Source organism: Rhinoraja longicauda, chromosome 10 (genome assembly GCF_053455715.1).
Source record: "Rhinoraja longicauda isolate Sanriku21f chromosome 10, sRhiLon1.1, whole genome shotgun sequence".
Taxonomy (NCBI): domain Eukaryota; kingdom Metazoa; phylum Chordata; class Chondrichthyes; order Rajiformes; family Arhynchobatidae; genus Rhinoraja; species Rhinoraja longicauda.
Window position 1 is genome coordinate 58,637,790 of NC_135962.1, and position 19,239 is coordinate 58,657,028.

At 44.0% G+C, this 19,239-nt stretch overlaps 1 protein-coding gene across 3 annotated transcripts in view; it reads right to left on the reverse strand.

Annotated features, from left to right (window-relative positions):
- Window positions 1-19,239, reverse strand: part of LOC144597488 (ribosomal protein S6 kinase alpha-5) — a 167,778-nt gene that overhangs the window by 79,872 nt on the left and 68,667 nt on the right. For all 3 annotated transcript variants that reach the window (XM_078406942.1, XM_078406944.1, XM_078406943.1), the window contains 2 exons: window positions 15,678-15,793; window positions 6,642-6,749 (listed from right to left, as the gene is read on the reverse strand). In XM_078406942.1, the coding sequence (XP_078263068.1) occupies window positions 6,642-6,749; window positions 15,678-15,793 (224 nt within the window). The remainder of the gene's footprint in view (window positions 1-6,641; window positions 6,750-15,677; window positions 15,794-19,239) is intronic.

A 19,239-nucleotide genomic window follows, 5' to 3' on the forward strand; every position in this document is an offset into this window, starting at 1 on the left:
GTGCGTTTATAAGTATCTTGCCCATGTATAAATTCAATGCTGAAAACAGCTGCAAGATACCAAAATGTGGCATTGAGACTAAAATAGAAATTGTACTAAGAAACAGGAACATTGTGAATGGTTTGCACTGGAGCTGGACAGATCAATCAGAAATTAAATGTTACACCACAGCTTGTAAAGAATTGTAATTGGGATGAATCAATGGGCAATATGTCCTAATGATTAGAAAAACGAGCTCAAAGGGACTTTTAAATGGGTCTTCGGGTGACTAAACACCCCTTAAGCAGTCTAAGGCTCAAATTAAATGGTTTACTTCCTGCTTGCCATTTGATGAAATTTATTTTACTTGTATAAACATTTTGCACCTCTAATTGCTGTCAGTACAAGCTGATAACACCACAGCAGGTTTAACCAAACACCTCGTGTCTGAGCCAATGGAGAAAGTAATTTAACAAGACAGAATGAAGGATTGTGAAATATGCAGTACATCGAATGTAAAGGAATTGAAACTTAAAGTGTGTGAGTAGTAGGAAGGAACTGCAGATGCTGGTTTACACCGAAGATAGACACAGAATGCTGGAGTAACTCAGCGGGACAGGCAGCATCTCTGAAGAGAAGGAATGGGTGATGTTTCGGGTCGAGACCCAACTTCAGAATTCAGTTCCAAATAAAGAGAGAAACACAAGACTGAATTAAGAGAAAAGAAAGATTAATTAAGTTTGATGTTATCGAACAACAATTAAAATAGAATAGCACTTGGATGCTGGAAATGCTCAGGTCGGTTAGCTTCTGTGGAGATAAATACTGATGTGTTATCAATGACATTGCATTGGAACTTGGATAAGTTAGGAATTAATCGCATTTTTAGTTGTAGGGACTGCAAGGGAGCAGGAAGGGAACAAGAGGTCTTCTGATGTAGTGAGACCAAGAAAAATTAAACGACATAACGCAATGCTAGCATTTATTTCAAGAGTGCGAGAATAGAAAAACAGGGATGTAATGCTGAGGCTCCACAAGGCGCTGGTCAGGCCACATTTGGAGTGTTGCGAGCAATTTGGGGCACCATATCGGAGGAAGGATGTGCTGGCTCTGGAGAGGGTCCAAAGGAGGTTCTCAAGAATGGTCCCAGAACATGCAGCGTTTCGGGTCAGGACCCTTCTTCAGACTACCAATCCAAAAATTCGCCTGTTCATTCCTCCCACAGATGCTGCCTGACCCACTGACTTACTTCAGTGCTTTTTTTAAACTCAAGATTCCAGCATCTGCAGTTCTTTTTATTTCCAACTAATTTTGATTTAAGTATATATATATATATATATAGACATAAACGGCTCCGATCCATTTCTTCATGTCATTTGAGATGAGCAATTACTTTCTGTCACAAACTCAGTCCATATCTAGTTCATCATCTACAGCAACTTCCTGTTGTTCAGTCATGAACCAGATTGTAGGTTGCTTTTTTTCCATGAAATTTAACACAAGAGTAGGGCATCTCAGACAGACAGCCATTTAAGTTGAATTGTTATCTTCCCTTGCCCAACGTTACTTTGGGATCTACACACTATTCATGACTATGGACATCATTATCATTGTATCCTCTACAACAGATTATGGCCCAAAAATTGACCCAAACGGACAACAATCCCAATCAGTAAAACCGGTGTAGAAAAGGACCAGTCCATGCTAAAGGTCCGGACCTAGCAACCATGACTTAAATCAAGTTAGAAGTCACGTTTACTGTCATACTCGCAAGTACAGTGTGATACAATGACAATCTTGCTTGCAGCAGCATTGTTGGCACATAGACAACACACAAAACATGAATTATACATTATACAATTCGACAAGACAGTGAAAAGTAACAAATTAATACAAAGCCCGACTGTGCGGCCAATTTCAGCTCTAATTCCATCTACAGGTTTGCAGATGACACCACTATGGTGGGCAGAATCAATGACGTGACAGAGTACCGGAAGGAGAGAGGGAACTTAGTGACATGGTAGATAGAACAAAATGCTGGAGTAACTCAGTGGAACAGGCAGCCTCTCTGAATAGATAGACGAGATGCTGCCTGTCCCGCTGAGTTACTCCAGCATTTTGTGTCTATCTTCAGTGTAAACCAACATCTGCAGTTCTTTCCGACAATAGTGACAAGGTGTCAGGACAAGCCTTTGGTTAACTCCCAGATTAACTCTGGACTGGTTGTCTAGAAGAAGGGTCCCGAGCCGAAATGTCAACTGTCCATTTCCCTCCATGGATGCTGCCTGACCCACTATGTTCCCCCCAGCAGTGTGTATTTTGCTCCAGATTCCAGCATCAGCAGTCGATGCGTCTCTGAATAAGTAATTATGTTGATAACTCTGGTTAGCCAAGAAACAATAATGCACGGCCTCGTACAATGTTTAAAATATGAAAAGGGTGACACATCATGGCACTGCCACTCTCAGGATAGGAGATTTTCAATGATTTGCTCAGACAAGCAGGACATTTATTTGCATCACGATTCCACAGTGCACTAGGTGTTCATCAGTGCATTGGAAGTCCACATGAAATTAACTGCCACTGCAGACTTTATGGAGATAGGAAAATTGGCAGCAAATCAAAAGGCTGATGATAATGACGGCTTTAACATTCTCTCAGAGTTAGGAGTGCTTTAAACTTCAGGCCACAGGAGTTTCAGACCCTCAGTCTCCAGTCTCCCAAACGCACCATTGCCCCACTCTCAATCCTCTACGCAAGCCCAACTGATTATAGAAATCCTTCATTTGCCCTCCAAATCACAAACCTCCTTTCTATCCATCCGCTGTTACAGGGGCCTACAATACCTCAAAAAGGGAAAGTACAACGAGATCTGGGTGTCCTTGTTCATCAGTCACTGAAAGTAAGCATGCAGGTACAGCAGGCAGGCAGTGAAGAAAGCTAATGGCATGTTGGCCTTCATAACAAGAGGAGTTGAGTATAGGAGCAAAGAGGTCCTTCTGCAGTTGTAAAGGGCCCTAGTGAGACCACACCTGGAGTACTGTGTGCAGTTTTGATCTCCAAATTTGAGGAAGGACATTCTTGCTATTGAAGGAGTGCAGCGCAGGTTCACGAGGTTAATTCCCGGAATGGCGGGACTGTCATATGTTGAAAAAATGGAGTGACTGGGCTTGTATACACTGGAATTTAGAAGGATGAGAGGGATCTTATTGAAACATATAAGATTATTAAGGGATTGGACACACTAGAGGCAGGACACATGTTCCCGATGTTGGGGGAGTCCAGAACCAGGGGCCAAGTTTAGAATAAGGAAGGGGTAGGCCATTTAGAATGGAGATGAGGAAAAACATTTTCAATCGCAAAGTTGTGAATCTGTGGAATTTTCTGCCTCAGAAGGCAGTGGAGGCCAATTCTCTGGATGCTTTCAAGAGAGAGTTAGATAGAGCTCTTAAAGATAGCGGAGTCAGGGGGTATGGGGAGAAGGCAGGCACGGGGTACTGACTGTGGATGATCAGCCATGATCACAGTGAATGACGGTGCCGGCTCGAAGGGCCGAATGGCCTACTCCTGTCTATTTCTGCAGTCAATAGTGCAATAGTGCATAGCACAGTGAAATTATTTTTTGAGTTGCTAAATTTGGCGCCCATTCCAGGCGAGTCCCTGGATCATTCAGCGTACTGACGTTTCCTATCATCGCCCGGCCACCTGTGTGTCCCGGGGGCGTCTCCCGCAGCCGACCTTGAGGGTGCGGAAGGCAACACCCTGTCCCACTTTCCGACTGGCCTTGTTCTTCTGGACCGCAGTCGCCAGCTCCCTCCTCTTTGGTACTCTGGTCCTCAGGGTTACGAGCAGGGGCCGGGCTAGGCTAGGCGGCTCCCCCTCGACAGGCCGGCAGCCTGCACTACCTTTACCCCTCCGCACATGACTCCCCACAGTCCCAATCCACCCAGTCACAAGCCAGGCTATCCATCTGCTTTGTCTTGAGGCAGCATGCAAAGATATAAGCAAAGCTCCCTCAATAACAACAAGAACTAAAAATTGTAAACATCTGGAGCATTTTTAATCCTCATTTAAAATTATTTTTTAAACTTTCAACTTTCAGTGGTACACATGCAGGACATATATAGCTTATACAAATATGTGAGGAGAGAGCATTTGGCAGTTAGACAAGCACATTTAATACAAATAAAATGACTTGGCTGCACAGGCTTCGCATGTACAAACTAATAATTTGACTAAACTAATCCACAGCAGTATTAGTACTTTTAATTAAAACCAATATTACAGTGATATGTTCAAAATATCAAATTGTTATAAAATAATGTCCTTAGTTTTTCTACTGTATGTGACAGTAAAAGCAATAATCATTCATTTAATTTTGTCAACCAATACTTCTTCCAATTAAATTATACTACCACGCTGCCAAATCTGAATTAGTAGCTCAGCATCCCAGTAAAATATTGAAATACACCTCTCATATTTGACATTTAACTGCACAGAAGCCAGATGCTCTTGTATATACAATTTACATGTGGCAATAGTATTTACATAAACATGGACTGTGACTGGAAAAATAAACCTCATGTCAACAGTTGGTTTTCACATGTTGAGCCCCACAACTACTCTTTATTATTTTATTCACTCATGGTGATGTGGGAAATTAGTGTCTCGCTATGCTACTGAAAGTAAGCATGCAGGTACAGCAGGCAATGAAGAAAGCTAATGGCATGTTGGCCTTTATAACGAGAGGATTTGAGTATAGGTCCTTTTGCAGTTGTACAGGGCCCTGGTGAGATCACATCTGGAGTATTGTGTACAGTTTTGGCCTCCTAATTTGAGGAAGGACATCCTTGCTATTGAGGCAGTGCAGAGTAGGTTCACCAGGTTAATCCCCGAGATGGCAGGACTGTCATATGAGGAAAGATTGGAAAGACTGGGCTTGTATTCACTGGAGTTTAGAAGGATGAGAGGGGATCTTATAGAGATGTATAAAATTATAAAAGGACTGGACAAGCTAGACGCAGGAAAATGGTTCCCAATGTTGGGGGAGTCCAGAACCGGGGCCACAGTCTACAAATAAAGGGGAGGCCATTTAAAACTGAGGTGAGAAGAAACTTTTTCACCCAGAGAGTTGTGAATTTGTGAAATTTTCTGCCACAGAAGGCAGTGGATGCCAATTCACTGGATGAATTTAAAAGAGAGTTAGATAGAGCTCTAGGGGCTAGTGAAATCAAGACAGGCACAGGTTACTGGTTGTGGATGATCAGCCATGATCACAATGAGTGGCGGTGCTGGCTCGAAGGGCTAAATGGCCTCCTCCTGCACCTATTTTCCATGTTTCTGTGTAAGGACAACAATGAATGAGATGTAGATGCTGGAATCACGAGTCCCACACTAAGTCCTGGTGTAACTCAGCAGGTCAGGCAGCATCTGCGGAGGAAACCTGAGCACCGGACGAAACCCACGTGGTCACAGGGAGAACACAGAGCAAACTCCACACTGACGGCACCGAAGGTCAGGATTGAACCCCGGTCTCTGCCGCCGTGAGACAGCAGCTCTCCCAGCTGCGCCACTGTGCCGCTCTGTTGTTGAGGAAGCAGTTCACAGGTACAACCCATCACAATGACCATGCATTTCAGATGGCCAAGAACAGAAGCACAAGATTCTTGCTGTCAGCAACAAATCTCCACTTCAGTCGGAGAGCCGGTGAAATCATCACCAGAGTACAAAATACAATAGACAATAGGTGCAGGAGGAGGCTATTCGGCCCTTCAAGCCAGCACCACCATTCAATGTGATCATGGCTGATCATTCTCAATCAGTACCCTGTTCCTGCCTTCTCCCCATACCCCCTGACTCAGCTATCCTTAAGAGCTCTATCTAGCTCTCTCTCTTGAATGCATTCAGAGAATTGGCCTCCACTGCCTTCTGAGGCAGAGAATTCCACAGATTCACAACTCTCCGACTGAAAAAGTTTTTCCTCATTTCAGTTCTAAATGGCCTACTCCTTATTCTTAAAATGTGGCCCCTTGTTCTGGACTCCCCCAACATTGGGAACATGTTTTCTGCCTCTAACGTGACCAACCCCTTAATAATCTTATACGTTTCGATAAGATCTCCTCTCATCCTTCTAAATTCCCGTGTATACAAGCCTAGTCGCTCCAGTCTTTCAACATATGACAGTCCCGCCAATCCGGGAATTAACCTAGTAAACCTACGCTGCACGTCCTTAATAGCAAGAATATCCTTCCTCAAATTGGGAGACCAAAACTGCACACAGTACTCCAGGTGCGGTCTCACCAGGGCCCGGTACAACTGTAGAAGGACCTCTTTGCTCCTATACTCAACTCCTCTTGTTACGAAGGCCAACATTCCATTGGCTTTCTTCACTGGTGCGGTCTCACTAGGGCCCTGTAAGACAATGAGCTAGCTTTTTGACATCCATTGCATTACACAACTTTGAGTAGCACACCTGTCAAACCACAGGCTTGCCATCAGACTACTTTTGAACACGGTTTAGTAGGTTCATTACAGTTTCATTGAATATTACAAAGTGATATCATCAATAAATACTGCTCTCCCATTCTTATACTTAACATATAAATACAGTATCTATTGTGTCTTATACATGCAGCTGCAAGAAAATAAAGAGAGATACTTACTTCATCTATGAGAAACTCTTTACTAAGTCCAAAATCTGTCAGAACCACATGCCCATTATTGTCAAGAAGAATGTTCTCCAATTTAATATCTCGATAAATAATTCCAAGCTGTAAAAAAAAGTTACAGAATATAACCTCTTTATGGAATACCTTGTGCTTCATTGGCTGTTTTATGCTTGCAACATCAAAGCTTAATATAAAGTGTTTTTCTATCTAATGACTAAATGGCTTAATAATTTATGCATGGAATGCTAGAGATTTAATGTAGAAGCCCAGTTTTGTCTATGCCAACACATTTTCAACATTACTCAAAGTAACAGTTAGTAACCATGGGCAGCACGGTGGCACTGCGGTAGATCTGCTGCCGTACAGCGCCAGAGACCTGGGTTCAATCCTGACGATGGGTGTTGTCTGTACGGAGTTTGTACGTTCTCCTTGTGACCACGCGGGTGTCCTCTGGTTGCCTCCCACACTCCAAAGATGTGCAGGTTTGTAGGTTAATTGCCTTCAGTAAAATTATTCCTAGCGTGTAGGATAGCACTAGTTAGTGTACGAGGTGATTACTGGTCGGTGCGGACTTGGTGGGCCAAAGGACCAGTTTCCGTGCTGAATCTCTCTAATCTAAGTAAGTCTAAACCACGTCAGCGAGATTAAACTCCCTACACAAAAAAATATCGTCTGTCTTGACAAAGACTGCTGATCCAAAATAAAGCCCGTAATGGAATAAAAATGAGTACGTTAAATTTAAAAAAAGGCTAGGTGCTGGAATAACTCAGCAGATCAGGCAGCATCTCGCAACTGCAGTTCCTTGATTTTCCAAGTTGAATAATATCAGCTTCCCTTCTGAGTTCAGGCAACTTTGAAATTTGTCCATTGAAAGTCAACCGATTCCCATGAGAATCATCCCAGTCACATTTCTAAACGGGGAATACAACTTAAGAAACGATGGGCTGTTCAGTCCCTCATCCCTCTTTGCCGTTCAATAAGTTTGTGGCTGATCTTATTGAAACATATAAGATAATTAGGGGATTGGACACATTAGAGGCAGATAACATGTTCCCAATGTTGGGGGAGTCCAGAACAAGGGGCCACAGTTTGAGAATAAGGGGTAGGCCATTTAGAACGGAGATGAGGAAGAACTTTTTCAGTCAGAGGGTGGTGAAGGTGTGGAATTCTCTGCCTCAGAAGGCAGTGGAGGCCAGTTCGTTGGATGCTTTCAAGAGAGAGCTGGATAGAGTTCTTAAGGATAGCGGAGTGAGGGGGTATGGGGAGAAGGCAGGAACGGGGTACTGATTGATAGTGATCAGCCATGATCGCATTGAATGGCGGTGCTGGCTCGAAGGGCTGAATGGCCTACTCCTGCACCTATTGTCTATTGTCTATTGTCTATTTTTGTTTACCTCAGTGCCACTTCCTTGCACTAATGCCATCTGTCTTCATTTGCTTAATATTCAAATTGCTGCTGTTATTTTGATCAGGTTCTCTTGCTTTGGCAACCCCTTAACATTGAGGATGACTTTGAAAAAGAAACCTAGTGAGGGAAAATGTGACTTCCTTACACAGACGGGAGGATTGATAAAGAGGAAGAAGAAAACGGCAGAACAATTAAACAATTGACAGGAGGAAGCACAAGAAACAACAGGGTCAAGGGCCCAGCACACGAGGAACAGAAGGACATTAGCTTTATTTTAAATAAAATGTACTAGATATGTTGCACTGAAAGCAGAAATATCACAGAGACCCAATAATCTCCATCCCAGAGTTTTGACAGAGGTGGCTATACAAATAGTGATTGCAATGGTTAACATTCACTCTATAGATAGTCTTGACTGGGTCCTGCAACTTGCCTGGGACACCTCTGCAAGAAAGAAGGGAGAGGGAGAGAGAGAGAGAGAGATAAAACAGAGAAGGAACAGCCTGTTAGCCTAACATCAGTAGTTGGGATAATGTTAGAATGTATAATGAAGGATGCAGTAGCAGAGCATTAAAAGAGTTAGTACAGGTGTATGGGGAGAAGGCAGGAGAATGGGGTTGAGAGGGAAAGATAGTTCAGCCATGACTGAATAGCAGGGTAGACTTGATGGGATGAATGGCCTAACTCTTTTCCTCTATACTAAAACTCTTGTTTGTTTGTTTATTCCTGAACAACAGCCAAAATGGCTCACGATAGCGCGACAATTTTAGGCCCACCTTACTCATCGTCGTCCCTTTGGTGCTAATGGAAGAAGTTTCATTGAAATTGGTGTTTTATTTTTTAAGTTATTCACGTTTTAAAGTTTAAATCTATATCCTAGGGAGGGAGGGGGGAGGGAGGAATGGGGGGTGGGAAGGAGGGGGGGAGGGAAAGAGGGGGGAGGGTAAGGAGGGTTGAGGGGGATGGAGTGGGGAGGAGGGGAAGAGGGGGGGAGGGAGGGAGGGGGGAAGAGGGGAGAGGGGAGTGGGGAGGAGAGGGTGATGCACCAATGCAGGAGAGGTTTGGGTCCAACGGGTCCACTTGGTCTCGTGAACTTATGAAAGGCAATAAACAGAGTTAGCTCAGATTTATAAAGGAAAATCATGGGTGACTGATCTAATAGAGCTCACTGAGAATGGATCCACTGGCCTCTGAAGTTTTAAAGATTTACTTCTTCTCAATTTAATCCTAAATGGACCAAACTCCCCTTCCTGTCCCCACTCATCCTGAGGCAATGTTCCTGTGTGCACAAAAGATCCAATCGCAATAAGCTGGAAGAACAGGACTACAACATGAACTGTGTGGGAAAAGAGCCAGCAATCGTCAGACACAGCCTGAATATTGAAAAACGATGGTATTCACTTAGAGATATAAAACAAAGGGATTGGGATGCTCATGGAACAGCATCATAGACTAAACATGAAAACAGTTATCATTGTCTGTAGACACAAAATGCTGGAGTAACTCAGCGGGTCAGGCAGCATCTCAGGAGAGAAGGAATAGGTGGAGGAGAAGGAAGAAAAAAAAGGGCAAGAAAAACAATGCAAAGGATGGCTTCGTACACTGGAGCTGATCCATTCTCCAAGATTCTGAATGCACAGAAAGGCAGCAGACTGTAGGCAGGACATAGGAAATACATAGTTGTGCCAAAACATTATGACCTGATGAGCCAAAACATTATGCCCACCTGCCTAATATGCTGTTGGTCCTCCGTGTGCAGCCCCATACGCAGCAGGGTGCGATGCACTGTGTATTGTGACACATTCCTCCCGTGACCACCATTAAAATTTTCTGTGATTTGTGCCACAGTCGACCTTCTGTCGGTTCGGACCAGACGGGATAGCCTTCGTTGCCCTCGCACATCGATGAGCCTTGGGCACCCAACACCCTGTCGCCGGTTTGTGGTTTGTCCCTCCTTGGACCACTGTCGGTAGGTACTCACCACTGCTGACCGGGAGCACCCCACAAGCCTTGCCGTTTCAGAGATGCTCTGACCCAGTCGTCTGGCCATAACAATTTGCCCCTTGTCAAAGTCGCTCAGGTCTTTACTCCTGCCCATTTCTCCTGCATCCAACACATCAACTTCAAGAACTGACTGTTCACTTGCTGCCTAATACATCCCACCCCTTGACAGGTGCCATTGTAACAAGATAATCAATGTTATTCACTTCGCCTGTCAGTGGTCATAATGTTTTGGCTCATCGGTGTAATAGCAAATAAAAACAATGATTTGGGATTTTTGTACACAGGATGACGAGAAACTAATGCTAGCAAGTGTGTGGAAGACAAAAGGGAATAGACATGTTGGACCTGGTAGTGATACGTAGAGCATTACAGGATGGAAACAGGACCGGCCCACCGAGTCCAAAAGAACCATCGATCACCTGTTCACCCTAGCTCTACGTTATCCCACTTTCTCATCACGAGGGAAAATTTACAAGAGGTCAATTAACCGACAACCCCACACGTCTTTGGGAGTGGGAGGAAACCGGAGTGCCCGGAGAAAACCCATGTGCCACAGGAAGAACAAGCAAACTTCATACAGACAGCATCAGAGGTCAGGATTGAACCTGGGTCTCTGGCATTGTGTGGCAACGGCTCTACCAGCTCCGCCACTCTACCATTGGTGTTGGTTTATCTTGAGCAGGGCACAACATGGACAGCAAGCTTTGATCAAGTGAAACTTTGAGTTAGCAGGTGGGAGGGGGCTGATCTTCACAAGGTTGAGCCTTGACGTGACAAAACTTGATTGGAGTTTCAGTAGCAGTGAGGACAGCAAGACAAAATGAATCTGGGTGTGTGTGTGTAAGTGGGGGAACATTTGTATTAGTTTCGAGATACAACATGGAAACAGGCCCTTCAGCCCACCAAATCCGAACCAAATAACGAGCTGTCGGGGCAGACGACACTTCCAGTCCAAGTGGCGGGGCTGAACATGCAGGGGTATTCAATGTTCAGGAAGGATAGACAGAAAGGAAGAGGAGGTGAGGTGGCATTGCTGGTTAAAGAGGAGATTGATGCAATAGCAAGGTGAGACATTAGCTTGGATGCTGTAGAACCGGTATGGGTAGAACTGCGAAATAGCCTGAGGAAGAAAACGCTTGTTGGAGTTGTGTACAGACCACCAAACAGCAGTAGGGAGGTTGGGGATAGCATCAAGCAGGAAATAAGATATGAGCGAAGCTAAAGTACAGCAGTTATCATGAGTGAATTTAATCTACATAGAGATTAGGCCAACCAAATTGGTAGCAGCGCTGAGGAGGAGGATTTCCTGGAGTGTATACGGGGTGGGTTTTTAAACCAAAATGTAGAAGAACCGACTAGAGGGCAGGCCATCCGAAACTGAGTATTGTGTAATGAGGAAGGATTAGTTAGCAATCTTATTGTGCAAAACCTCTTGAGCAACAGTGACCATAATATGGTGGAATTCTCCATTTGGATGGACTAGGGTTCTGAACTTAAAGAAAGGAGACTTTGATGGTATGAGACGGGAATTGGCTAGGATAGACTGGCAAATTATGCTTAAAGGGTTGACGGTGGAGATGCAATGGCAAAGATTTAAAGACTGCATGGTTGAACTGCAAAAATTGTTCATCCCTGTCGAAAAAATAAAACGGGGAAGGCAGCTCAACCATGGCTAACGAGGGAAATCAAGGATAGTGTTAAATCCAAGGAAGATGCATATAAATTGGCCAGAGGAAGGGGCAAAACCAAGGACTGGGAGAAATTTAGAACTCAACGGAGGAGAACAAAGTTGTTAATTAAGAGGGGGATAAAAGAGCATGAAAGAAAGCTTGCGGGGAATATAAAAACTGACTCTAAAAGTTTCTTTAGATATGTAAAAAGAAAATGATTAGTGAAGACAAATGTAGGCCCCTTACAATCAGAGATAGGTGAATTTATAATGGAAACAAGGAAATGACAGAACAGTTAAACGAGTACTTTGGTTCTGTCTTCACTAAGGAAGACACAAACAATCTCCCAGAAATACTAGGGGACCGAGGATCTAGTGGGAGGGAGGAACTGAAGGGAATCCACATTAGTCAGCAAATGGTGTTAGGTAAACTGTTGAGACTGAAGGCAGATAAATCCCCAGGGCATGATGGTCTACATCCCAGAGTACTCAAGGAGAAGGCCCTAGAAATCGTGGATGCATTGGTGATCATTTTCCAATGTTCTCTCGACTCTGGATCAGTTCCTGGAGGGTAGCCAATGTAACTCCACTTTTTAAGAAAGGAGGGAGAGAGAAAACGGAATTATAGACCAGTTAGCCTTACATCGGTAGTGGGGAAGATGCTTGAGTCGATTATTAAAGATGTTATAGCAGCGCATTTGGAAGCAGTGACAGGATCAGTCAAAGTCAGCATGGATTTATGAAGGGGATCATGCTTGACTAATCTTCTGGAATTATTTGAGGATGTAACAATTAGAATGGATAAGGGAGAGCCAGTGGATGTGGTGTATCTAGACTTTGACAATGTCCCACACAAGAGATTAGTGTGCAAAATTAGAGCACATGGTATTGGGGGTGGGGTATTGACATGGATAGAAAACTGGTTGGCAGACAGGGAGCAAAGAGTAGGAATTTATGGGTCCTTTTCAGGATGGGAGGCAGTGACCAGTGGGGTGCCGCAAGGCTCGGTGCTGGGACCCGTTATTTACAATATACATTAGCGATTTAGGCGAGGGAATTAAATGTGACATCTCCAAGTTTGCGGATGACACAAAGCTGGGTGGCAGAGTGAGCTGTAATGAGGATGCCATGAGGCTGCAGGGTGACTTGGATAGGTTGGGTCAATGGGCAGATGCATGGCAGATGCAGTATAATATGGATAAATGTGAGGTTATTCTCTTTGGTGGCAAGAACAGGATGGCAGATTATTATCTGAATGGTGTCAGAATAGGAAAAGGGGAGGTGCAACGAGACCTGGGTGTGCTTGTACATCAGTCATTGAAAGTAAGCATGCAGGTACAGCAGGTAGTGAAGAAAGCTAATGGCATGTTGGCCTTCATTGCAAGAGGATTTTAGGAGCAAAGAGGTCCTACTGCAGTTGCACAAAGCCCTGGTGAGACTGCACATGGAGTATTGTGTGCAGTTTTGGTCTTCTAATTTGAGGAAGGACATTCTGGCTATTGAGGGAGTGCAGCATAGGTTCAGACTGACATCTGATGAAAGAATGGGTCAACTGGGCTTGTATTCATTGGGATTTAGAAGGATGAGAGGCGATCTAATAGAAACAGATAAAATTCTTAAAGGATTGGACAAGCTAGATGCAGGAAAAATGTTCCCGATGTTGGGGGAATCCAGAACCAGGGGTGACAGTTTAAGAATAAGGGGTAGGCCATTTAGGACTGAGATGAGGAAAAATGTCCACCCAGAGAGTTATAAATCTGTGGAATTCTCTGCCACCGAAGGCAGTGGAGGCCAATTCACTGGATGTTTTTCAAGAGAGTTAGATTTAGCTCTTAGGGTTAAAGGAATCAAGGGATATGGGGAAAAAGCAGGAACGGAGTAGTGATTTTAGATGAGCAGCCATGATCATATTGAATGGCGGTGCTGGCTCGAAGGGCCGAATGGCCTACTCCTGCACCTATTTTTTCTATGTTTTCTATGTTTCATCTGTTCACACCAGTTCTATCCTACACACTGGGAAACATTTTTAAAGAAGCCAATTAAACTACAAACATGTACGTTTTTTTTGGAATGTGGGAGGAAAGTGGAGCACCCGGAGAAAACCCATGCAGTCACAGGGAGAACGTACAAACTCTATGCAGACAGCACCCGTAATCAGGATCGAATCCAGGTCCCTGCAACTCTACCACTGCACTGCCCTTATTCTTATTATTAGAGAGCCAATGTATTGGCAGTTCCATTCCAGTCTAACAAGAAATCAAAGTGATTTGAAACATTAAATCAGTTTGATTCAGGGTTAATGCAATATCTTATAAAAGTAAAATCAAAAGAAATTTGTTTTAGTTAAGCTTCTGAAATGCACAACAAAGGATTAAAATAGGAGATCGTGAAGTGATTCAAGATGTGAGTCATGTTCAAATGTAAAGTAAATAGTTGCCTTCACTACATTGTAGTCAACATTAAATATTTTGAAATGTTACTCCTCTGGGATTTCTCCCACACAGTTTATTATTCTCTTTTGTGGATGTAGCCTTTAAATAAGTGCATTCTCCAATGCAAAATACAGGGGACTGCTTATCAGAGGTGTAAACTGTTAACCAGACCATTTAAGGAGATGACCGATTTGAGATTATGCACAGATGGCCAGAATCCTACAGTTCGAATACGAGGCAGGTTATCCATATTGGTAGGTAGAACTGAAAAGTAGTCATTTAAATGGTGGTAAACTACTAAAAAGCTCATCCTCAAGACAGATCTGGGTGTAATATTACCAAGAAAACAGTTATCTCACAGGTACGCGGGAACGAATTGAGAAGGCAAGTGGAATGAAAGATAGCTCAGCCATGATTAAATGGCAGAGTAGACTTGATGGGCCGAATGGCCTAATTCTGCTCATAACTTATGATATACAGTATAGCACAAGAACAGGCCCTTCAGCAAGTAATGTCCACGCTGGTGCCAAGTTAATCTTCTCTGCCTGCACATTGCAAGTCCGTGGGGGGCATGTCATTAGTATTGGCCATCTTTTTCAAGGAAGGAAAAAATCTTTGGACATGATTTAGTGGATGGATTCCTGGGGTGAAGGGTCACTCGGTGAATAATGATTAAGGATAAAAGATAAAAAGGTCCGTCCTGTTTGAGGAATGATAGACAGGGTGGGCAGTCAGAATCTTTATTTCCCAGGATGGAAATGTCAAAGGCGAGAGAGCTTAGCTTCAACAGGGACAATTTTACAGGAGATGTGTGGGGCAAGTTTTTTTTTAACCTTTACTCAGAGGGTGGTCGGTGCCTGGAATGCACTGACAAGAGGTGGTAGTGGAGGCAGATACCAAGGTAACATTCATGAAGCTTTTAGATAGGTACATGGATCAACACTCCAACCGCCTGGGATTGACGCTCCAACCGCGGCCTGCGGACTTCAACATCGAGGAGCTCGCAGTCTCGGGTAGAGACCGATGTCGGGAAGCTCCAGCCGAAGGTTTCGACCAGCCCCGACCCGTGGACAGATCGCCCGACGCGGGGGAAGCCGAGATTCCCCCCCCCCCCCCCCCGATGCAGGAGCTTGATCACCCCGACATGGAAGCCCGATCGCCACCGGCTACGGGAGTTAGGATCGTCCCGTCAATGGAAGGCTCGAGGCCCCCGACCACAGTGAGGAATGTGGAGGAGTCACTGTGGTGGATGTTCATGTTAAAATGTATTTTGTGTTTTGTTGCTTTTTATTGGTATGACTGTATGGCAAGACAAATTCCTTGTATGTTGCAAAACATATTTGGCTAATAAAGTACGAGTATGGATATGCAGAGAATGGGGAGAAAAGGATTGTATCCAAGCAGAGGTTAGTTTAACTTGACATCATGTTGGGTACAGGCATTGTGGGGCAGTTCCCATGCTGCATGTTCTGTAGTTTTAACAAATGCATTCCTTGGCCAGAAATGGTGAGCCTTACCTTGTGCAGATGTTCCAATGCCAGCACTATCTCCCCACTGTATATTCTCACTGCATTCTCCGTGAAGCGCTCTCTCTGTGACAAGTGAGTGAATAATTCCCCTCCATTCACATAGTCTGTCACAGAAAATAAAGTGTTACACGCACACAAAAGAAAAACGAGAGAATACAATGTAGAAAATACATCATAGAGGGAGATAATGTCTCACAGAAACAGCTGTTTAACAGCATAATGCCATTTTATTTTACTGATAAGAAAATGCTGTATTGAATTTTTGCCATACTTGTTTATGAATCACAAAAATTGATTTTTTAATCATTTCCACTTTAAATTCTGAGATACTGCTGGCGCCAGATCCATAGAAAACATTCAAACAAGAAACATGACTTATTTACAATTTTTACAGTGCTTTTCACATTCCTTTTAGGATTTCTAAAATGCCTCGCAATTAACATAATACATTTTCAGCACATTTATTATTGTGTAGGAAAGAACTGCAGATACTGGTTTAAATCAAAGGTAGACACAAAATCCTGGAGTAACTCAGCGGGACAGGCAGCATCTCTGGAGAGAAGGAATGGGTGACGTTTCGGGTCGAGACCCTTCTTCAGACTGATGTCACTGGGGAGTAGGCGGTACAGAGATAAAATGTGGTCGGAGGCAGTAAGACTGGTGGGAGAACTGGGAAGGGGAGGGGATGGAGAGAGAGGGAAAGCAAGGGCCACTGGAAGTTAGAGAAGTCAATGTTCACACCTCTGGGGTTTTTATTATTGTGCTGCAGGAAATGGTGGCGGCACCTCTATTTTTTGGGAGGTTTAGACAGATTTGGTTTGCCTCCAAATACTCTAACAAACTTATGCAGATGTTCAGTGGACAGTATCCTGACTGGTAGCATCATCTGATGTACTATTCCAGCACACAGGAGCACTGGGCGGCACGGTGGCGCAGCGGTAGAGTTGCTGCCTTACAACGAATGCAGCGCCGGAGACTCGGGTTCGATCCTGACTACGGGCGCCGTCTGTACGGAATTTGTACGTTCTCCCCGTGACCTGCGTGGGTTTTCTCCGAGATCTTCGGTTTCCTCCCACACTCCAAAGACGTACAGGTATGGAGGTTAATTGACTGGATAAATGTAAAAATTGTCCCTAGTGTGTGTAGGATAGTGTTAATGTGCGGGGATCGCTGGGCGGCACAGACTCGGTGGGCCGAAGGGCCTGTTTCCGCGCTGTATCTCTAAATCTAAAATCTAAATCAGAGGCTCCAGCGTGTGGTAGGCTCAGCCCATTCCATCAAGGATGCAGCCTTCCCTCCTCTCCATCAAAAACATCTACACAAGGCGCTGCCTCAAGAAGGTAGCATTTATCATTAAGGATCCCCAACATCCTGGACATGCCCTCTTCTCACTGCTAAAGGCATGTGAGTGAGGTAAAGAAAATAGAGGTAAAGAGCCGTGCGCTTGCGCGAGGCGTACAGCAGGGGTCAAAACATTGGAAAAGTTTTGAAAATTTACACACAAAATTACCAGTTTCAAGCCTCTTTTAGTGCATTTCAAAGTAAAGACGGACATTACAAAATAATGTGAATATGTCACTGTATACTAATAACATTTTTATTATTTTTATTAATTTAGTTCAATAATCCTGCACTTAAATTTAATATTTACTCATTACAGTTCCACCACTGATTTTCTAGCACTCTGGGTTCCAGAGCTTTGCTGGTTTATCTAGCCAGCCAAGGAAGTCGGCTATGGGGACAGATGTGCTGGCTCCAGCTGGGCTGGAGTTCCACAGCCCCGGCCGCAGGTTGCAAATTCAACCCACCGATCAGCCGTGGAAGTCCCGATGAGGTCGAGATTGGCTGCCTTGCCCAGCCTGGGTGCCACATTTTCGGGGGGACTTCCAGGGAGGGGGGGATTTCAAGTGGGCTCTCGTAATTTTGTCCGGATTTCAATGATTAGCGGCTATTTCTTGCAGAACCCCTAGCGACTTCTAGCAGAACCCTAGTGTTCTGAGGAACCCCGGTTATTTTCTTTTTTTTTCTTTCTTTTTTTCGATCCTATTTCTCCGTTGGTAAACACGATTTTGGCAACTTGAAAAACGTGGAAATCATGCAAAAAGCGCGGAAAATGGATTCAAAAACGCGGAAATCCGTGGAAAATTCACATGCCTGCTGCTATCATCAGGCAGGAGATCTAAAAGCCTGAAGTCCGGAGAAGCTACTTTCCGACAACTACAAGGTTCTTGGGCCATGGACACAAAATGCTGGAGTAACTCAGCGGGACTGGCAACATCTCTGGATGGAAGGAATGGGTGACGTTTTGGGTTGTCACCTTCCCCTCAGCTAATAATGATCCAATGTACATTTTCCTTGACCTCCATCCCCTTTGATCTCTCATCTTCACACCTTACCCTTCCATATCTCTATGTCCCCCTCTTCCATGACTCTCAGTCTGAAGAAGGGTCTCAACCCGAAACATCACCTATTCCTTCTATCCAGAGATGCCACCTGGCCTGCTGAGTTACTCCGACATTTTGTGTGTATCTTCGGTGTAAACCAGCATCTGCAGTTCCTTCCTACACAGGTTCATGAATCAACCTGCACAACCCTAATCCTGCAACAACGGAGCACTTTTGGACATTTTTTTTCAAATTATGTTTTTGCACTAATGTCTTATTTTTGGCAATCTTCTTTCTTTTAGAAATTTTGTGGAATACATGTGAAATTCATGCATTTTTTGTGTGTTTGTCTAAAATCTGCGTCTGTGATTTTTCATTCTACTTGTACTCCATCGTGCTCATGCACATGACAATAATCTCAACCTGACTTGACAAAAACAAACGTAGACACAAAATGCTGGTATAACTCAGCGGGACAGGCAGCAAGGAAGGAAAGAATGGGTGACGTTTCGGGTCGAGGTACTTCTTCAGACCGATGTCAGTGGAGGGGGCGGGACAAAGATAGAATGTAGTGGGAGACAGTAAGATTAGTGGGAGAACTGGGAAGGGGGAGGGGATGGAGAGAACTGGGAAGGGGGACGGGATGGAGAGAGAAAGTTTTCCTTGACAAAAGCAAAGACCTGACTGTTCTGATGGCCGGTGGCTTTTCCCCAGAACATTTTGTGTACAGATGTTTGTGATTTAATTTTGGCTACATTTGGAATTGAAATACAAACAATACTGAACCGTACAGAACAAATATGAAACACTGTGGAACGAAAAACAATCTGAATCAATTGGTACAAGGATGGGAAAAATACAATTTAGAAAAAGACAGAACAATCACTCTATTGTTCACTGACCTACGAAAGAACGTTTCTTTTGGCTTCAACTGTGTCACGCAGATTGTTCATCACGGATGTTTTCAAACCAATAACATTAGGCTGCACAACACAAATGTTACAAAAAAAAATCCTATCCCTAGAGGCTCATATCCAAGTGAAAGTCTTATTATGTTTAAGCTTGTTGCCGCCATTCACGGAAAGTAATTAAACCCCATAATTTACTGCAAGCAGCAAGGTGCAATGTTCAATAATACATGCCCTCCTTTGAAAAGTGTTGGTGCC